Source organism: Zingiber officinale, chromosome 5A (genome assembly GCF_018446385.1).
Source record: "Zingiber officinale cultivar Zhangliang chromosome 5A, Zo_v1.1, whole genome shotgun sequence".
In the NCBI taxonomy this organism is placed as follows: domain Eukaryota; kingdom Viridiplantae; phylum Streptophyta; class Magnoliopsida; order Zingiberales; family Zingiberaceae; genus Zingiber; species Zingiber officinale.
Genome location: NC_055994.1, coordinates 136849533 through 136871043, shown reverse-complemented (window position 1 = coordinate 136871043; position 21511 = coordinate 136849533). Strand labels below are relative to the sequence as shown.

Sequence of the window (21511 nt, the reverse complement as noted above, 5' to 3'; positions counted from 1 at the left end):
TAGCATCATCTGTGAGAATTCCAGTAGCACAAGAAGCAGATTTATCAAGGTCTAAAAAATACTTGATAAACACATCTATGAGAATTCCACTAGCATAACAAGCAAACTTGTGAAGTTCTATAAAATACTTGATAAACACTCACAAGGCACTGCATGTAATGACATGTTTAACAGCCCTATTATCAGCACCCCTCAAACTGCAAGCATTAATGCTACAACAACATATTATCCTATGGACTCTTATTATCAGAAAGACATACCAAATTCATCTTCAATGCCTACACATACATTACCTGAAGATGAACAAAGTACCCATGAACGATGTCGATCAGTACTTGTAATCCTTCACATGAAGACTCTCGGAGACTCCTTCACCCTTCACAGCATCTCCCTTGTATGCTCCCAGAGTGGCCTCTGAGTTTGCTTTGCATCTTGTGAGGAAGGCAGCTCTTGCCTTCTCCACATTTTCCTCCTTCCCGACCCACGTCTTCAGTGTGCTCTGCTGCAGTGCACGGCCGAATGAGAAAGAAAGCGACCAGGGTTTCTTCGTTGCCAGCTTGTTCATAGCATTCAAGTTCAAAGTCGCCTCTTCTTCGCTCTGCCCGCCTGAGAGAAAAACAATGGCTGGCACGGCCACTGGGACTGTCCTCTGAAGGGTGCGAACGGTGTACTCTGCCACCACCTTTGGTGCCACCTTAGGTGCATCTGAGCCAGGAGTCACCATGTTAGGCTTTAACAGAGACCCTTCAAGAAGCACATGGTGATCGTTTAGTGCTTTGTAGCAGGCAGCAAGTACCCGCTCTGTCACCTCTGCACAGCGATCAATACTGTGAGGCCCATCGACAAGGATCTCTGGCTCCACAATAGGCACAAGGCCATTTTCCTGGCAGATAATAGCATATCGAGCAAGCCCATTGGCATTCTCATTGATCGCAAGCTGGGAGGGCTCAGTATGACTGATCTTAAGGACAGCGCGCCACTTGGCAAATCGAGCACCTGCCTCATAGTACTTGGCACAACGCTTGCCAAGGTCATCATGACCTTGAGTGGTAGTCTCACCATTAGTGCCAGCAAGTTCAACAGTTCCCTTGTCCACCTTGATTCCAGGAAGAACACCTCCTTCCTTTAGGACATCAACAAATGGTTTCCCATCAGCAGTCTTTTGATACAAGGTTTCTTCAAAGAGAATCACACCGCTAAGGTACTGGAGTGCACCAGGGGTGCAGAAGAGGAGTTCCCGTAGTGCTCGTCGATTGGCTTCAACATTCTCAACATTGATGCTGGCCAAACGCTTACCAATTGTTCCAGTGGATTCATCAGCAGCGAGAATCCCCTTTCCTGGTGTGCCAATGTAGGAAGCATTCTCAATAAGCTCATCTACAATTTGAACAAAATTAGCATCCATTAGATAGAGAGAAACAATTAATGAATGACAACTTCATCAACACTTCACTTCCTGACATCATTACGATAGGATCTTAGATAACATCCAATTTTCTCAGAGTGAAACAAAGGGTTGAATTCTTCAACATGATCTTTTAAATCCCAGCATCAAAAACTACTTATCAGATTGACAGTTGCATTTCTGTAAGAACTCTGTTGCTAGTGATGGTGAGAGGTTGATGCTTCCTAATTCCTGTGCTAACTATATCATAGTTCCAAATAAAAGCTAATTCCAACCTGAACCAACTGTGCTGAATTGGGCCATCAACAATTAATCAGAAAGAAATATAAAATCAGACGGAATTAGATTGAACCAATCCAAAAAGATGGAAAAGAGAGGTCAAATTGCCTAATTAAAGATTATTCAATTTAAAGATGAAGAGAAAGGGGCGCAGAGTAGCAATGCAGAAGTAATTAAGTAAAGGTGCTGAAAGTGCATGTGGTGACTGTTTATGCTTCTTTAATGTGCTAGAGAAGATTCCTTCATCTGAACTTTGAAGTCGCTATGAACATTGAACTTGTGCTCTGGGCTCAACCTAGTCCAAGCAAATCTATCGAACTTATAAAGGTGCGTTAATTTATCTACATGAGTATTGCATATAGAACATTAGTTACTTTACTTGGCTGTTTATTGTCTCTTGAAATTTAGACCAATCAATGATGTAGAGTTATAATATAAGAGGCAATTTAAAAAATGCAGATTAGATCTTATCATATATAGTGAATAAAAAAAATCAATATTCCAAAAAACTATAAATACAAAATATTAGAAATAACATTTTTTAAAGGAATACTTCACTCTGTAACAGTTAAACACTACTAACTACTTGAAGACTAAATCATTTTGTTCCACTATTAACTATTTGTTTACTAAATCATTTCCTTTAGTTTTGTTAAAAAACTTAAACAAAATGCTGCTATGAAGATAGTAGATTTTAGTTCAATTTTTTTTTAACCCCAAAAACTTGAGTCAGGACTTGGGAAAATTTTAGTTTGAATACTGGACTACCTGACCCATGTTCACCTCTAATTCTCAGAACAAAAGAACTGATTGATTACTAGAGGAAGAAAGAGCATGGTCGTCATGATGAAACAAGACTTTGATTAGAGAAAACTAGGTACACCTCACAAAACGCAAATGTCATACCCATAGCTGTTTCTTTCTAGTTGACTCGATGTGTCTTGAAGGTCATTTGTGCATATAATTGGAAAACAATGACTGACAATTTCAAGCTATTGTTGTCATCATGAGTGGTTGATACCCATACTTGGTGAAAATGTGGTTGATAGTTTCTGGAGCAGTTTATATAGCAAGGTAATGTCAATTTGTTACCTTATCGGTAAGAGATGTTCTGGCAGATTAGATAACCTATCCCTGAGAAATGGCATTATTGATTTGTGTAATTCAACCTTTCTGATGTTACTTTGCCTGATTTACCAGTTCTTGGATGATAAATCATGATTCATGTTATAGATCTATGTTACCATATCTGTGCGAGCTATTACATGTTAGAACTAGAGTTCTTTCTCCAAAAGGGATCTGGAGATTTGATCAGTTGAGAATACCCCTTGGTACAAATTGAAATTCTCTTCAAGAAACACTCCCTATTAGCTTGAAGATATAAGCCTAAGAAATTACTTTTTTGACATATTGTCTCTATACAAAGACTTTGATTTGGATGACAAGCTAAATTCTTGCTGTAGACATCGAAGAGCAACAATGAAGAAACAAGATCAGATGGAAGTTTAGGGCAAGGAAATAGATAAGGCCAAAAGAAAATGCACTCCATCAATAGAGATGAACTGGATTGGTACAAAAATATAAACTAATAGAGACTTCATCTGTGTGAAAGACACTCATTTTCATACAATCCTACAGACAAGGAACACTAATTACAGCTATGTTTTATCTAATCTTATTCCTATTAAATCCAAACTATCCAATAAAATTAATCGAAACAGCAGTAAACACTGAAAAGTAAATCCATCGCCTAGATCAGACAGGAGTCGATCAATTTCAACAACTTTTACAAACTAAATCCCTATTTACTCAACGAGGAACAAGGAGACTAGACGAGGCATCGCTTACCGTGGTACTTCCCGCAGAAAGCCGCCATCTTTGCTCGATCGCTGGACAGATCACAGATGGAGTTCGGACTGCAGAGAAGAATATAAGAAGAGGAGGATTCGAGAATGGTGGTGGCGTCGTTCCAAAGCGGGGCGTGGCGGGATCGAACCTCGAACTTTCTTTAATGGACTATTTCGGCCCATGGGTTCGTTTCACATTTGCATTAGAGAGAGAACCATTTATAAATTAATTTTAAAGTGAGTTATTTAAAAATTTAAGAAATATTTTTCGGAAAATATAAAATAACAAAAGCATTTTAAAAAAATATTTGATAAAAAACACTGTTTTTTCCGAATCGAGAAATGATGCTGCTGCTTAATCAAAAGGCCCCTTTCTATTATTATTTTCGATCTAAATTTTGAATTGGTTCCATGAATTATACCGATTATAAAATCATAGCTATTATAGATATGATAGTAGTTATAATTTTATAATTGTTACAATCCAAATTCAATCTTGCTCACCTATAATTTATATTATAGTCACTGTGATTTTATAGTTATTACGATATGGATACAACTGGCTCACCTACTGCTACAAACTAGGTGAACAGGATTAAGTTTGTATTGTAATAACTATGAAATTGATGTTATTTGAATGTGAACAGTTTTTAACAGAATAAGTATACTTTGTTATAACTTTAAAATCAGAACTGTTATACACATCTATCATAAATGTGATTATGCTCATTTTAGACGTTCCTCATAATCCATCGATTATGTAAAAAGAGATAAATTATGAGATCAGTTTATAATCGATTATCAAGTTGACTAGAAGATGAAAGAAATTTTTTTCTCGAGAATATATCTATCAAAAATTGATATCATGCTCTATTATAATAAGTCTATCATCATCTAATAACTAGACATTCCGTGAGAAAAATATACATACTATAATAAATAATTATATTCATCTAGATATTTTGTACCGTTTATTCTATTAAGAATTTATTTATAATCGATCGTTAAATTAAGTAGGAACGATTAGACAGGAAAGGAATAATTTTTCTTCAAATATGCGTCTGTCTGACAAAATATATACTATGAATGTTCATTATTTTACACCAAATGATATTGGTTCATACTGCTGGATCCGCGACAACGCGACGGAGTCCATCATCGTATATGTAGCATGCTCGTTATGCCCGTATTAAAAAAATTGATCCATTGAGTTTATTACTTCCTTTATTTATTTTCAATGTTGGACAAGTAATTAATTTATCAAGACCTTTCTAATAAATCTTCCTATAGTTTAATCTGTCGACTACGCGACGTGGACTCCATCATCGTATATGTAGCATGCTCGTTATGCCCGTATTAAAACAAATTGATCAATTGAGTTTGTGGTTTCCTTTATTTATTTTCAATGTTGGGCAAGTAATTAATTTATCAAGACCTTCCTAATAAATCTTCCTATAGTTTAATCTGTCGACTTTTTTAAATTTTCATTAAAAATTAAAATAACGTCTCTAATTCACTTACTATTTTATTAAGAATATGTGCCAATAAAATTATATTAATATTTTTTCTTTCTATTTTTTAAAAATAATTTTAAAATTTATTAATAATTTCTTCAAATAAACGTATCAATCAGGGATGTAAAATTTAAAACTTAGCGGAAAATATTTTCATTAACCAAATAATGATCTAAAATTTGAGATTTATCTACGGTATATTATTAATAATTTTTCTGGATTTAAAATTTGAGACTCAATTACCACTTATTATTAAGAATTTTTTTTTCATTAATCAATATGAAATCCAGAGTTCTATTTAATTCTATATTTTAGAATTGATAATATTACGAGTAGAAAAGTTTCTATAAATATCATGGGCCGATAATATTAGAAAGTATAATTTTCTTAATTTTTTAATTAGGATCAAAATATGATATTAAATTAATTTTTTATAAGATTGAAATTTATGACAATAACTTATTGTTAGATCCGCAAGCAGCGTCATTATTATATGAGTCTAAGTAAAAAAACGTCCTTTATTTGAAAAAAATAAAATAATACTTTTAAAAATTTAGACTCTTTACTAATTAACTCATAATAAATTTAGTAAAACTTAAAATTAAATTATTTATTGATAATTTCTATAAACGTATTAATCAGGATCTAAAATTTAAAGCTCAATTATTTCTCATAGATCTAGAAATTATATTTTGTTTTTAACTTTTTAACTAAGATTAAGAACTTAGTTGCAGTGTTTCTCATGGATCTAGAAATTATACCTTTTTTGATTGTTTACTGAGATTAGGTATTATATTAAATTAATTTTTTTATAAAGAGGAATTTGTTACATGCTGAAAAGTTATCTATGTTTTTTTTATCCATTTAATTGAATTTGTCTTGACTTAATTAAAATTATTTTAACATATTTACAATTATTTTAAAATTATTAGAGCCGTCACTATTATAATTTGTTATCACAGTGCCCTGCTACAATAATTTTTTTTTTTTTTACTTTTCAAAAATAAAGGACGATCTTGTAACTAACAATTTCGAAAATTAAGGCCGTGCTTTCGATATTTGCTATATTATGGCGTAAAAATAAAAGTTTATTTATTTATTATTATTATTATTTTTATTGAATTTGATCTTAAATACAAACCATCAAAACCTAAAAATAGGAAAATGCAGCTCTTCTTGCCAACTTAAATACTAAATAAGGTTCCATTTCTCAACTGCGGCCTCCCTGCTGATTTGTCTCGAGCGGCTGCAGTGACGTAATCCATAACCACATTTTCGCCGTCGTCCCCCGCCCTAATCGCCACCCTCGACCCGACTCCTCCACCCATGGACGGTCTCCGCCACAGCCGCACTCCCAGCTCCGAGCGCTTTCTCGACCTCTTTTCCACGCCGCCCTCCGACTCCTCCCCTTCCGCCGACGGCGTCGAGCTCCACGAGGCGGAGGTCCTGTGGACCTCCCACGTAGATGCCCCCAAACCGAGCCCACGGGCCACTGCGACGCCGATCCAGATCAGTGGCACCTTCCATTCGCCCCCCGACCGCACTGCCACTCTCCGCCGCCCCATGGACCGCAACTTCGGCATCCTCGCTGCGCTGCCCGAGGACGGATCCTCAGACCTGGTTCCGGCCCCTCCTATTCTCCTGCGTAAGACGTCCATTTCATCCACCTCATCCTCCACTTCCGACTCGCCCTCCTCCTCCTCCTCCTCCTCCTCTACTGCCGCGCGGATGATCCCCACGATCCCCAAGCCGAAGCCGGAGTACTCTCTCTCGATGCCGGCGGCGAGGATGCGCCAAACGCAGTCGCTTCCAGTCGACGTGCCGGTTCCTCCCCGGCGGGCGAGGAGGTTCGACCTGGAGGCCTCCGATGAACCTGATGCTGAGGATGGGCACGAGATGATGCCGCCTCACGAGATCGCAGCGAGGACTTACGGAAGGGCTTCTCCCACCACGACCTTCTCGGTGCTGGAAGGGGCCGGAAGGACCCTCAAAGGGAGGGATCTCCGGCGTGTCCGTGATGCTGTGCTCAGACAAACTGGGTTTCTCGATTGATTCTGTAAGTTGTGTTCTTCATTGATGAAAATCTGGATCTTTTCTCTGTCCAGTATGAATATTTATGGCATATGATTCTGAAATTGTATGAAATCAAACTGCAGTTTCTTTTGATGCGAATAATGGACAAAAGCAATATGCTTCAGTCATCAATTCTTTCTCATTCATTCAAAAATAGATTCTTTTGTATGACCAATATGAATATTTGTTGTGTACGGTTTTTGATTCTATGAAATCAAACTGTATTTTGATCTGCTTGATGGAAGTTAGTGGGTGAATTGACTGTGCGTCAGTTATCATATTTTTCCTCATTCTTCCAAGGTTTGATAAATTCTATAGCTTGAATGAATACCTGTGGCTTATATTTGTGGAATTGTATCGAATCAAACTATATTCTGCTCAGTTACATGGCGATTTACTTGGTAAGAAATTATGCTTCTGTTATAATTTCTTTCTCATTTAATGATCGATCAGATCTGTAAGAGGCTTTTGCTAAGGGAGAAGTTCCATTCTCTCCTTTCTTCCTTTAGCATGGATTCAACATTCCCCCTCAAACCCAAAATTGCTGCAAGTGAGGAACTGGTTCAAAATGATACCTATGGAATTACATCCTCTACTTTAGTGTGGTTCACTAACATTTTGCGTTTCAGTTATTGTCCTGTAATTTGTTCCCTTGAATTGAAGGTTTTGACCTTTGAATAGAAAAGACAACAAGACTTGCAAGTTCATTTCATTTGGATTCCCACCTTGTTGTGGAGACACAGCGCTCCTGGTAACCAAGCATAACTTCATTTCATTTGCAAGTTCAGATAACAGATCTTGTTATTTTCCTGTACTGCACTCTGTTATCAGCTCTATTTGGATCGGCAGGTTCCATAGCGTCAAAGCTGTGCAGTCAAAAAGAAAGTACTGACTAAAATGTTTCCATCTTCATAACTATAGACATTCTTTTGGAACAGTATTGCTAGCAACAAATGAAGGATAGTTATAACTCTTAGAAACTTTGGTCTTGAACTTGTATTGAGTTTCCATAGAAAATGAATAGATTGCATAGACCATAAAGCAGAAGTTTTCATGATTTATCAAAACCAACAGCGAAAGGGTTATAGTCAGTTCCTTTAATTTTTTTGGCTTTCCCTTTTATATCTAACAGGCTAGACTGAAACCCCAATATGAGATATGGAGGAGGGCGAAAAAGTGTTAACAATGGCAAACTTCAGTGCGAGTGTCACTATAATTAGAGGGGAAGTAGAAGAGGAGAGGATAATGGGAGGAGGGGAAAGGGCAATGGAAATGACTGGTTCAGGTGTTTGTATCCATTCTGACATCTAACTAGTGCCAAAATTTGTTGGAATTTTACTTTATTATTGGCTAATATTTATTAAAATTTTAAATTTAGATTGATAAGTTGCATTCAAAGTGTTAGTTGATATAGTGTGATCAAATTGGATTAAGACATCATCTCCTCTGGATGTAATGGATGGCTGTATTAAGTATAAAACCCTGGTACCTCTATTACAGGTTTATTAACATTTTGCATTTAGACAAAGCTTAGCTCCTCTCGTCTTTCTCATTAGATTATGTGTTTGGCCTGGCGAAAGCCATCAAAGGAGAGAGAAGAAAGAGTAAAGCCTTGCCGGGTATGATTTCTTTCTTACAATTTATTTTCTTCCTAAAAATCTTCTATGGTGTATGATCCTGTCCAAAAATGGAGATGACGGCAAATTAGGGATGTAGCTAGAAGTTTGACGTAGTGAAGATTCCACATAAACTTGCAACACGGGAGGCATTAGTATCGGGCTGGGAGGGTGTTCTCGACGATAACCCTCTAGCGCTCAAATTAGTTTTCGATAAGTAGAAAAAATGAGAACCATAGCAAGAGTATGTAGAAAACGAAGTTGCACATATCTTTGCCTGTAGATGAGAACCTTTTTTTATAGTGTTATTGTAGTGTTCGCGCACGTATCTCAAAGCATAGGCATATTTTCCTAGGCGTCCTAGGAAAAGACAAGTCCAAAAGTGTCCTTGACATCATTCTTTAAGTAGTCATGCAATTTTCTGATATGACAACCTGGAAGCTTTTAAAGTACGATTCATCTGCTGGACATGCTCTGTTGTAAGGGACATCAACTCCCATAAGGATATGATGATGTAGTTAGTAGGTCCCACTAGGGTCGATAGATGTCTACTCGGCCGGGGTGCCCCGCTCGGCCGTGCCTTCGGCTCTACTGACTCATGCCCTTGTTTCCCGGACGGTCCTTGATTGCCTTCATCCAACTGGCCATGTTGTCATGATCGGCTAGAATGGCGCGTCATGGCCTGCCATCTGGAAACTATGGTCGGTTGGACTTCTTACTTGGTCGATCGGCGCCTTCCATTTGCCCGCTTGTTTGGTTGTCCGACCCGGCTGAGCCTTTGACCATTCTTGACCATAGCTTCCACGTTAGTCGGTCTCCCTTACTTTAACCTTCCTTTGGTGGGACTCCTCGTCATTATTGGATCAGTGTATTTGGATTAAGGACTACCAGCTTATTGTGGCCTTTTGCTGCATCTCACAGTCATTGATTGTTTCCTTACTGTTGTAAGCATTGGGCAAGAGCATGATAGACGTTTCCATGTTCATCCATAGCTACTTGTCGTAAAGTTCTTGAAAGTGTAGGTAGACCAAGGGCATCACAACATCACTCGAGATTGCTTATTCGGGATCAATTTGATCGATCGAACATACAGGAAAATGGGAGGTAAACTAAGGAAATGTGTCGTAACCCCTCAACCCTTGTATAGCTCGGCCTTTAGGGGGGGTTCTGTTTTATCTTTTTGTCTTGTGCTTTCATTGTTAAGTGGTAGTTAAGCAACCATCTTCACAAGAGCAACAACCTCCTTTGTTAGTAGAGGAGCTAAGAATTCCTTTGTAATCATCTTTACAAGTCTTTAGTAGTTTACACAATAGTAAGAATCGACGGCCTCTTAGTTTTTTTTTCGTCTTCTATTCGTGTTTGCCTTAAGACCCTCAATCTTCTCATTTAAGGAAGTGTTTTTTTTAGCAAGGAATCTTTGTGTTTCACAAACAGTGAGCATCAAGGCTTACTTTTGATCTTAAAGCTTATTCTTGTTATTGGTATAGTAATAAAATGGAAACTTTTTAGCACAATTGGTCAATTCTGTATTGACTTTATTTACATCGATTTTCCGATAGTTTTCGATAAAATTGGATTTCATTTTACCCAAGAATTTTAAACAACAATCTAATAATTAAGAACGTGTTTACTCGAACGAAAAGGACTGTCAAAGAATTATCCTTCTGTATTTCCTTCTCCCTTTTCATTTTCCTTTTGCCTTCCCACCAATTTCTTTCCGTCGAGGCAGGAAAAAAACATTGTGATAAATCTAGGGGGCATATTGAAGTTTTTTTTAAATGTTTATGTTCTTTTTTCGAATCTTGTAAATTGGACCGGAGTAAGAAACCTCGTACCCGCTCATAAAACTCGGTCCGCTCTCCGCTTCTTTCTCGTTTTTCGTTGCGTACCCACGGACCTCGTATTCGGATCGGGGTTAGGGCTCCGGTGGGGAGTCGAAGATGCTGCAGAGCAGGAAGCCGGTGCCCAATCTGGATCAGCAGAGCACCAAAGCACTCAATCTCACTGTCCTCCAGCGCGCCGACGCCTTCGTTGAGGAGATCCTGTTGACCGCCACACATGTCGCCTTGTACGCGTTCAGCGTCGAGATCAACCAATGGGTTCATCCATTCGCCCTTTGGATCATTCTTTCCTTTTTTTTCTTTATATGTGTTTTTTGTGAGTTCTCTTTGGTTTCTGTCGTCTGATCAGTGATTGGTTTCTTTCCTTCATTTCAGAGCCGAAAGGAGGTTGAGGGATCACTGTTCGTTGTACTGAGGTATGTTGCTTGCCCTACTTTCTTATGATCAGATTACCTATGGATATCGGGAGTTTTGAGTCGAAAAGCATTGGTGCTGGCTTCAGGATCCCCCTTTTGTTTCCTGTCCTTCGGAACTGGTTCATTTTTTCTTTGTTTTTACTCTTCCTGCTGCTGATACCAGAAACTTTTGGGTTGCAGGAATACACAGCCTAGATTCCAGTTCATTGTCATGAATCGACGTAATGCAGGTACCACAGTGATCCTATTAATGGAATCTATGTAGGGCCTTATATGTGTTTTTTCTATAGCTAACTCTTCTTCGGCATGTAAAAGATTTGAATTTTTATAGTTGTTTAATTGGTCAATTGAGATAATTTGAAATTGGAGCAGAAGAAGAGTGACTGTTCCATGTCCGTGTCCCATATATTCTTGTTATTGGCTTTGTGTGAGCTGAGTGGTCGTTTTCCTCCGTTAAACTGAATCATTTTACAGCATTACAGCTAATGAGAGAGAGTAACAAATTTAAATATAATTTGTTTGTTTTAGTGCTTCAAAATTATAGTTAGGATACTTACTGAGGGTGATTTCTGCTAAGAACAATATTTGGTTTGGTTTCAAATTCTGGATTGGTTATCAATGGCTTCACATTTTAGTGTTACTCGGACTCAAATATGAATGTCGAACACTGGTGTGGATCCAAGTTTGAAATGGCTGTTTCTAGAAAAAGTTTTCTCACGGATTGTCATTGTCGGAGTGTACACAAATACAGAGGCAGTAACTGAGAGTGTATCGGTGTTCATGTTTTTTTTTTTCTGATTCAGAACTATAAATTGAACATTGTCAATTGTAATCACTTGAATGTTGATAGAGATTGGCATTTCAAGTTGTTTACATTAAACAATACAAACTTTAGCTTGATTCATTAGTTGGTAGAAGGAAAACAACCCAATATAAAGCATTCACTACTGTAGATATTTTAATGGTAGAAGAAAAATAAACCAATTTTGTCCAAGTCACTTCTCTTTTTGTCCAGGTCTCCAGGAATTACAAAAGGAAACTTATCAACAAAGATGTGAAACAGGAAGGATTGGTCAACAATATAAACCATAGACTGAATCTTAACATGCCTTAGAACAATGCATTTTTGTCACCACGAGATGTATTAGATATTGTCGATCATTTGATCACAATGAAATTTTGGATGGGTACACTTGATGATATGAATCACTTGAAAAATAAACATATTCACTCTATAGTTCTATAGTGGATTCGCTACAAGATCAATTTGGATTGGCTTGCTGCTTTCTGCAATTAAAATGCTTGTTTCCATGACTTAAATCCTAGTTTACATGGTGATAATTAAATAATGCTTCTCTGTTCGATCATGATCCATGTGAATTTTGTGCTCTTGAAAGACAACAGAAAGGTTGTATTTTTACTCTCTTATTTTTTTGCTTAATGCTTTAATGAGAATGATCCTATCAAATATAATAGCAACTTGTGTATACACTCTTTGTTTCTGTCCAAAGTATATGTGGAAAGTGTTGTAAGATAGTCAATTTAATTAGATTTTTATGTTATACAGTAGTTTGTTTTCTTAACACTATTCATCATCTTGTTCTTGCATTCTTTCCTCCTATTAAAAGATAATTTAGTGGAGGATCTGCTGGGAGATTTTGAATATGAAGTCCATATGCCATATCTCTTATACTGCAATGCTTCTCAAGAAATAAATGGTATATGGTTTTATGATTCACACGAATGTGAAGCAGTAGCAAATCTTTTCAACAGGTATTTGGTTGTTTACATTCCTTTTACTTCTAAGTTGTTTTTCAGGTATTGCCAAGTATATTAAAGGTTCTTTGAAATATCCAACAGTTTTAATGATAATTCAATGACATAATGTCACAACTTGGTGTAACAAATTTATCCCTGCAGTTGCTTGTTGATTTTCTGGTTCTAGTTATTTCAATCAATCATCATTTGTTTATACACAAACCAAGATTTTGATGGCCAGTCCTGTCATGATATCATCCTAGATTAAACTGGTATATTAAAGGATAAATTGGCAAGATTGAATGACTCCATATGAGAGCAGTGGTAGCAAATGGGATGCTGATTTTTTCGATAGGGTGAAACTGTTGAGACTTCCAGGAACGTAAATATCTTGAATAGTTTGGTCAACGAATGACCTTGTCCGCTGGGTGTGAGAACACCAATGATGAATACTTCCTCCTGGTAACTCTCTCAGTGCTCTGCAACTCGCTGGATAAAGTCCCACACAATCAAGCTTTTGATGAAAGGGTGCTCTTTCTCCTTAGATGTTTGCATAATCTGTGTCTCCTCTGGTGAGAGGGTCTCCATCTTGGTGATGGTGGCATTTGCAAGGCAGATTGATGCTGATGTGGATGGAAATTCAAATGAGAGTAAAACTGGTATGAGGTATGCAGGGAATGATACAGTTGGTTTGGCGCAAGACTTCCTTTTTCATACTACGGAGCAGAGTCCTTCACCTGCAGAGGAGATTTAGTGTAATTTTGAGGTTGTGGACAATTGATTCCAACTTCCACCTCAGGGATTGGAGGGGAGTAGCTGCTAAGAAAGTTTCAACCTTCTCTTTTTTGGATCTGGACCTTGAAGGTTGGAGTTTGGAGCATTCTACTCTGGATCCGCTTCCTTTACCAGACCAGCTTACCCATATAGTGGAGCATGGTTTGGGGCAAAATCCTTCTCAAGATAGAAATGCTGCATCTCCGATTAACTCAGTGAGGCAAAGCCCATACTTATTGGCCCTGGTGGAGGAGGGCAGCATGATCCTATAGAAGGCAATTATATACAAATGCAGGATCTTCCTTGTTTCTCCAAGCAGTTGGGGTGAAACAAGAGATGGAGGGGCTTCTTCTCAGGCTCTGTCTAGCAGCATCCCTATCGCTGGATCTATTCAAATTCTTTCTCGGGGGCCAGGATGTTCTTCCAACCTCAGGCATACATATAGCAGCAGTTTGTGAGTTGGCGGGCTTCGTGTTTTGGGATAGAAGGACTGACACAGATGTTGTTCTGTTGGTGTTGGACCTGGACTAATATGTGTTCTTTTGCTATGTCTTCTTAGTGTTTGTTTTCTTTGAGTAATGAAAGTTTGAATTGTTGTGAATCTTAAATTTTTATGCTGGGATGTTAGATGCATTAATAGACCCTAAACGTCAACTTGTCATGGATCTCGTTGCAGAACATCAAAGCAATTTGTTAATGCTGCAGGAAACAAAAGCCCAATATGAGGACCTTTTCACTGCCAGTATTTTGAAGTGAGGAGTCTCTTTTGTATGCGTTTTTGAGGAAGGTGGTGTAGGCTGTTCTGGAGGCATGACAATTGGCATCTCCAACAGATGGTTGGTTCTGAATCAGCACTGTAGGCAACCCTGCATCATTGTGTCATTTAAAGATTGTTGCTTCTGACAGATCTTCTCTTTTGCTCCAGTCAATGGGTTGCATATCCACTCAAAAAAAGGGCAGCCCGATGCATGAAGCTTTTGCTATGCGGGGTCCCGAGGAAGGATTCATTGTACGCAGCCTTACCCTGCTTTTTGCAAGAGACTGTTTCCAGGATTCAAACCCGTGACCTTTTGGTCACATGGGTTGCACATCCACTCAGATAGAAGGAATTGTTTCTCTGAGATTCAATTCTTGGGATGACCGATCAAGAGTCCTTTGATGGTATGTGGACAGTTTAACTACATGCTGTCTGCAGAGGAGAAGGAAATTTGCTTACACCCTGTTTGGAAATAACTTAAGTCATGGAATTGAATTGAATTCCATTATGAATTGAATTCCATAAGGAATTGAATTCAATTCTCATGTTTGGAATGAATTGCAACTTAAGTTATGGAATTCTTATATTTTACCATTTTATCCTTCTCTTTTTTCTTTTCTTTTTTTACAAAGAAGAGAGAATGAGGGCACAATGGACATAATATGGAGAATTGAATTCCCTATCTAAATCACACATAAAGAGGTGTGATTTACTTTTGCCTTGTTTGATGGAATTGGAATTGAATTCCATATCAATTCTTAGCTAAAAAATCATTCCAAAGCATGGAATTCAATTCCAATTCTAAAAGGAATTGAATTCCATATCATTCCAAACAGGCTGTTAGGGTAGCTGAAGATTTGTTGCTTGAATGGATTTTCAATAGAGAGATGTAGGACATGCCTCTTTTAGGAAAGTGGTTCACTTGGTCATGCTCAAGGAGAGGCAATCCTTGTTTTGCTAAATTGGATAAGATACCTTAATATTATGTCTGCGAAGATATTCCAAGGTTCCTTAGCTTATATTCTCACCTCAGGTCTCTCTGATCATGTATCCATCCTTTTCTGGTCTTGTGAGGTCAGTTCCTTAGAACTCAGCTTCTTCAGGTTTGAAAATAACAAGTTACTCCAAACAGATTTTCTGACCCAAGTTGAAGGAGTCTGGTCAAGGTCTATTAATTGTAGATCCTAGTCATCCACATGGGTGCAAGAGGCTTGGATGTCAGATCCAGCCTCAGAAAATGGTCTGTGCTCGTAAGAAAATGGTAGTGTCTGAGGAAAAGTTCCTGCTTGTATTGCTAGTCCTTAACTCTAGCTGTGGAGGAAACTAAGTGTGGATTGCTGGCAGATCTAGAGACTCTAAATTAGGAAAGGTGCACAACAAAGAGCCAAGGTTCATTGGGCTTGCAAAAGGGATGAAAATTTTATGGAATTTTCATATGGTGGCTAATGGTCAGAAACAACCAAACAATTTCCACCTTGCTTGTTGGTGGTGAACTATTTCAAGAACCTTGGGTCATCCATTCAGCTCCCGCCGCTCACTTCTCGGGTCTAATGGGTATTCCTTCTGTACCCTTCCACTTGTCTTTGAATCCAATGTTTTTAGTGTTCACAATGAGTCCTTGAAACATTAACTTCATCTTTCTCAATGGATGAGATTCTATATGTCATTTAAGGACTTAACAAATTAGAGTTCCGGCCCAGATACAAGTTGATTTTAATACCAAATTCTTATTAGCATCTTGGGATCTGGTCAAAAAAATTATGCTATTTCAGGACATCTATTGGGGATGAGAATGTACTGGGTTGTGCCAACAACCTTAGATTAAATCTGAGGAAGTCATCCATGTTAAGACTTGGGCAACTTCACCGAGGGACTCCATTTTAGCTGCCCCCTCCAAAATTTGTGGATTCAATACTTGGGATTTCAATTGGAGGGCGGCTGACCTAGTTGTGCTTTTTGGGATAAATTACTGAAGGACTCCATTCTAGCTGACATTTTTAAATGTCCCCTCTAGAATTTTATCGATTCAGCACTTGAGATTCCAAATGAAGGTTGGTTGACCTAATCTTTGTTATTGGGATTAATTACTTGCTGATATTGTTGCATTGCCTACAAAAATGCCAGTGAGTTTTTTTTTTTTTTAATAGGGGCGATTGACATTAGATGGCAGTGTCCTTATAGGTAATCGAATATCCTTGTTGAGTTTATTTACTACCAACCTAAGTACTTGTGTCAGAACAGAGATTGGTGATGTTAGAAGAATTTTTTTTGGGTACCACCACTGAGATGCTACTCTATTCTGCAACCTTGCTAGATGGGATCTAGCAAGTTAGCCGACAGCATTAGGGGATCTCAGTATTCTAAATTTACAGTACTGTAACTTGTTTTCCTATGTCAATGCTGTTGGTGGTTCCTATCCTCTCCTAATAGCACTTAGTACATTGTGGTTCATCATTCATACTTCTCCCTACGCGTTGGGAACTCACACTACCATCTCTGTAGAACTTGGTCATACATTTGGAAGAATATATGACATCCTTGAGACTTTTGTTCCATCAACATCTCATTTCTGGCAAACAGGTCTTGCAGGTGGATTGATGGAATGAGTAATCAAATGGTGCTTCCCATTTCTTTTCTCTCTTTTTAATTAGCATAATATTCATCTAATGGTTCTAGATTTTAATTCCCCTTCACTAGGATTGACTTTTTAGCTTTCAGCATTCAGTCCCTATACAGGACTGGATCTGATTCATCTGGCAGTCCATTTCTTCAGGCCAAGCAGAGATGGACACATGATGTTATCACATAGTGAGGCTGAGATATCTATGACACGTGGTTATCTTGTTTCTTTTTCTCCAAAAGGCTTTTTCTTGGTTGTTGATACATGGAGAGTTAGACACTAGATGTGTGTTAAGAAGAAAGAGGATTGAGCTGACCGATAATAATTGTGTCACTGTACAATGGGTTTTGAAGAAATTCAGGGCATCTCTTTCGTGAGCTGGAATTGTCAGATCAGACGGATGCTCATCTTCAGATCTGTTGGTTTGATCTGGACAGGGGAATTCAATTATAACTGGGGACGGTGAAGCAGATATCCAAAATGTATTGGTGGTTTCTCTGCACTTTATACAAGCTTGGCTTCATAGTATGTGGTGTCTGTGTTCCGCAATTATCTTTGATAGGAGCTCTCAGCCAGCTGACTGACTTTTACTGGATTCATTGTGTCCATGGAGGATCAGAATATCAGTTCATTCCCAGGCTGAATCCCACAAGATTCACTGCATTACTTGTGTCCAGAGACATATTCTGCTGCATTCTCCTATGTCAAAATCTGTTACACTAGCTTTTGCTCTCATATTCTTGTTCATAATCTCTTGATTCTACAATCTGCCTGAGTCACACTGTCCCACAGTAGCTGATGTATTTGTAAGGATCGATGAAAGAATGGATTGCCCAACTAGAGGGGAGGTGGTGAATGAGCGTTGCTCATGTCAAGAGTATGCAGCGAAAATAATAAAGATACAGACACAAGACTATGAGACACTGATATAATGTGGTTCGGAGGCCCCACTTCTAATCCTTGTCTTATGACATGTCCAGTGTGTTACCTCAGAATTTTCCACTAGAACCATCAGAGATTGGGGCAAATTCTTACAATCTCAGTCTTGGGATGTGTATAAGAATCACTCCTCTCAAATACAATGAAATGAATAGTGCAAGTAAAGGGAAGTTTACCATTAATCCAAGTCTATAGAAACTTGAGCAATGTTAGCACTTGCTTCAAGGAGTGTTAAGAATGATTTCATGCAAGCTTTTCAAGCTCAAAGCTACCTAAGAGCTTATATAGGAGCACCTCTGTCCGCCTTCAGTTGTTTAGAAATGCCCTCTGGATGACTGTTCGGACAAATGTAATGCAATGGCTATATCGCCGGTCAACTAGAATTCCTCCTCTAGTCTACTGAAATTCCTTCTTTAGTTGATTGGTTAGCCTCTAATTGACCGGAAGAAAATCCAATTAATTGTTTTTTGAATATAAATATTTTGTTCACCAAATTTCACAGTTAGTCAACCTCCCTATCAGCTATCATGATCCAATTTAATCCATTGAATTGAGTCAATGGTCCCTCTTTCACTCGACTTGCACCCACTCTAAGCCTACACAAAGTCTTGAGACTAAGCCAAATTAGTAAACCACAACTTGGACTGCCCTAGAGCCTACCTTGTGTTAAGCCTCTGGTTTATCGAATGTACCAAGCTCCTCAAGCCGGCTATATGCCATCCAATCCTCCACACCTGTGAGTCCACCTCGTATCACCACTAAGCCATCAAACATAAAATTTCCATGATTGCATCCACAACCACTTAATGTTTTATAGCCATGAGTGTCCTCTAAGCATCTCTAAAGTTCCAACTTTCTTTCGAGGCTTCTGAGCCATCAAACATACGATTTCCGTGATTGCATCCACAACCACTTAATGTTTCATAGCTTTGAGTGTCCTCTAACCATCTCCAAAGTTCTAACTTTCTTTCCAGGCTTCTGAGCCATTGAGCAAAGACCAACTTAACCCCATTGAGTCAAAAACTTTGCGAGCTCCATGTGACCATGCCAAGTCCTTGCACACTAAATGTACACACCAAACATGGGCAAAACTTAACTTAAACCTATTGCTAAACACATCAAACCAAGTTAGTTTGTAAGACCACCAACTTTTGTAAGCTCCATTAGTTTAAATATATAAAATTGAGTGAGTAATCTGCTGTGTCAAAATCTTTTCCACAAAAAAGATATTGGTAGCACACAAACTCAACTGGCTCTTTAAAGCCTGTCTTTGTACCCTAAAGGGATTTGGGCTGTTCACAATTTGCGTGCTGATTTGCATTACTGTCATATGAACTGTGATCATGATGTGCATATTCTTTCTCACCTTAATATATAATTCATTACTATTGCATATGAGGGTACTTTTGTTTTCCGTATGCAATAGATTTTCTGATACTTTGGTTAAAATATGTTTGTTTTGGGTTACTTAGATGCCACGATCTTGTAATTATTTATAGGCTTTCTTTTTACTTGCATCACATTAAGTGCAGCTCTGCTTCTTAAATGAGCTTTTAGTTCTTGAGACTGAAGTTTCTTTCTTGGTTCAGAATACTTAATGCCTACTCTAAAGTACAACCAAAGCTAAAACCAGCATCAAGTAAAAGGTAATTTATGAATTAATTTTCTGTCATATTCTTTTGTGACTGTTTTAAGATGTTGGATGGGACTTTAGTGCCAATTTTACGTGCTTTCCGATTCCAGTATTTTTCTCAATTATCTACAGCAAATTTTATTGAACTTAACTTGGTATATTCATCAGGTGCAAGTAATCAGTTGGATTGTTTTCTGAATAGAATTTATAATTTCCCAGATGTTTCATCTAATGCTGGTTCTTGCTTGTTCCAACTCATTCATTTAAGCCATAGGAAACATTATCCTAGGAAAGGAACCAGTTAACAATGGATATTTAAACTCTAGATATGCATACTGTTTGTTCAAGGTGGTGTCTTGATCCATACCCTCAGACACTTATTTGTAGTCTAATTTTTTGAATCAAGATTTTTTCCCTCATGATTTATATCTAATCAATTCTGTGACAGTGAGTTTGAAGAAGTTGAAGCAATGCCCGATTTATCTGCCGCTCCACCAACTACTGATGTTCCTAATGATAATTTCCTTAAGTTCTTCAATGTACATACTCATACCGTATGTTTCTGCTACTTGTTGTATCAAACTATATCTTCTGCTATGCAAACCATAGAGATTATCAAATTGCTTAACTGCTTATATCAAAAAGTTATCTTCCTTTTTATTTAAGAATGCAAGGGGATTTGATTGGATTTTGCAGGCTGCTACAGAAGATGGAAATACAACAATTGCAGGGCAAGCCCCACTTGTCTCTACGGCTATTCCAGTATTGAATAACATACAAACCACACTCTCATCCACTCGGCCTACCCCTATTCTCCCAACATCCTCCATCCCTCTAATAGTCCCTAAAGGTTCACATGAATCTAGTATTGGGAACGATAACCTTACTACAAAACTTGTGAAACCTTCCTTCTTTTCGGCAGCACCATCTTCAATATCGGTGAAGCCACCTATATCATCTTCTGTGATGGGTGTTCTTCCAGTCTATCCTCGAGTGGCAGTCCAACAACCAAGAACTACTCCATTATCATTTCCACCGGCTACTCTATTTGCCTCTCTAACTCCTGCCCCAAACTATGGCCACGTGCACATTACCAGAGACCACATTGGTGACGCACTCTTAAGGCTTGCGCAGGTAGAACTCTTCACTTCTTGGTTCCTTCCATCCAGCTATCTATCATAATTTCAGATACTTTGTGGTTTCCTTTAAGTTTTCTGTTGAATGATGATTGCATATATCTACTCATCTCAACTTGTGGTCTTCTAGAACATATAATTCAAACTGACGATGTAGAAAATTTCCAACTTCTCCAATGTCCCACGCACCCTGATGATAGATATTTTATCTGTTACTCATGATTTCATTGCAATTCTAGCTTGAAGGCCTGAATTTGAATTATAATGATTTTGGCCTTCCACTTTTTACAGAAGCAATTTGTTGACTAACATATTGTTCTTATAGAATGATAATTTCATCGATATGGTTTATCGAGCAATGTTCAATGCACACTATCAGTATCCATGACAGATAGGAGTGTGTTTACTGCCACAGCTTTGCTGATGGGTCATTGTAAGTGTTACGGTTCATTTGTAAAGTCTTCATAAGTTTTCTTTACCTTTCCCTTCATGTTACCTTTGAAAGTTGAGGTCTGCCATTTTTGATTTGGTTAAACCTCGTTGTATTTCAATACTGAATACCAAGGCTTCATCTGTACTCATAAACACTCTTTGATTTGGTTTATGTTTTTTAGGAACAAGTTTATTTTAATGCTAAAAGAACTCATTTCAATTAAGATTTAAGACAGACTTTTACTTAGTTATTTTTTATGCTCTCGAATGCAGTAAATTTTTGCATGTAATTTTCGTTCTGTAAATGTTTCTACAGTGATATACATTTTTATATCTGATTGACGGAATTTTAATCATGGTTGTCTGTAAAAAATAAAAAGAGTTCTAATATAATTTTTTACAATTTGAGTAAATATTTCAGTTTAATCAATGTTACAAATTCGAAGATACTTTTAAATATGTGTTTTTTTT

At 37.8% G+C, this 21511-nt stretch overlaps 3 protein-coding genes across 4 annotated transcripts; 2 read left to right on the top strand and 1 right to left on the bottom strand.

Annotated features, from left to right (window-relative positions):
• Positions 1–62: 62 nt before the first annotated feature.
• LOC121982011 (fructose-bisphosphate aldolase 1, cytoplasmic-like) lies at positions 63–3690 on the bottom strand. Its single transcript, XM_042534854.1, has 2 exons — positions 3533–3690; positions 63–1377 (listed from the first exon to the last, which is right to left on the bottom strand). The coding sequence occupies exons 1-2, from the start codon at positions 3558–3560 to the stop codon at positions 329–331; spliced, it is 1077 nt and encodes a 358-aa protein (XP_042390788.1). The 5' UTR covers positions 3561–3690; the 3' UTR covers positions 63–328.
• Positions 3691–6267: 2577 nt separating this feature from the next.
• LOC121983291 lies at positions 6268–7250 on the top strand. Its single transcript, XM_042536232.1, has one exon. It carries the CDS (start codon positions 6372–6374, stop codon positions 7095–7097), a length of 726 nt encoding a protein of 241 aa, XP_042392166.1. The 5' UTR covers positions 6268–6371; the 3' UTR covers positions 7098–7250.
• A 3301-nt stretch (positions 7251–10551) lies between these two features.
• On the top strand, positions 10552–21228 carry LOC121982010 (mRNA-decapping enzyme-like protein). Of its 2 annotated transcripts, none has more exons than XM_042534852.1 (8): positions 10552–10833; positions 10951–10991; positions 11172–11221; positions 12620–12764; positions 19429–19485; positions 19921–20011; positions 20169–20606; positions 20934–21228. In XM_042534852.1, exons 1-8 carry the CDS (start codon positions 10675–10677, stop codon positions 20994–20996), a joined length of 1044 nt encoding a protein of 347 aa, XP_042390786.1. In that variant the 5' UTR covers positions 10552–10674; the 3' UTR covers positions 20997–21228. The 2 variants fall into 2 exon arrangements, with proteins under 2 accessions (XP_042390786.1, XP_042390785.1); XM_042534851.1 differs by having other exon boundaries at positions 19921–20026.
• The last annotated feature ends 283 nt before the right edge of the window (positions 21229–21511 follow it).

What these genes read in the sequence shown, in the direction of transcription:
- LOC121982011 (XM_042534854.1), bottom strand. Translation starts at nt 3,560, where the DNA reads ATGGCGGCTTTCTGCGGGAAGTACCACG. An exon ending in TTTCTGCGGGAAGTACCACG is followed by an intron (nt 1,378 to 3,532) that starts GTAAGCGATGCC and finishes TTCAAATTGTAG; the next exon opens with ATGAGCTTATTGAGAATGCT.
- LOC121983291 (XM_042536232.1), top strand. Translation starts at nt 6,372, where the DNA reads ATGGACGGTCTCCGCCACAGCCGCACTCCCAGCTCCGAGCGCTTTCTC.
- LOC121982010 (XM_042534851.1), top strand. Translation starts at nt 10,675, where the DNA reads ATGCTGCAGAGCAGGAAGCCGGTGCCCAATCTGGATCAGCAGAGCACC. An exon ending in AAACCAGCATCAAGTAAAAG is followed by an intron (nt 19,486 to 19,920) that starts GTAATTTATGAA and finishes ATTCTGTGACAG; the next exon opens with TGAGTTTGAAGAAGTTGAAG. An exon ending in CACTCTTAAGGCTTGCGCAG is followed by an intron (nt 20,607 to 20,933) that starts GTAGAACTCTTC and finishes TTGTTCTTATAG; the next exon opens with AATGATAATTTCATCGATAT.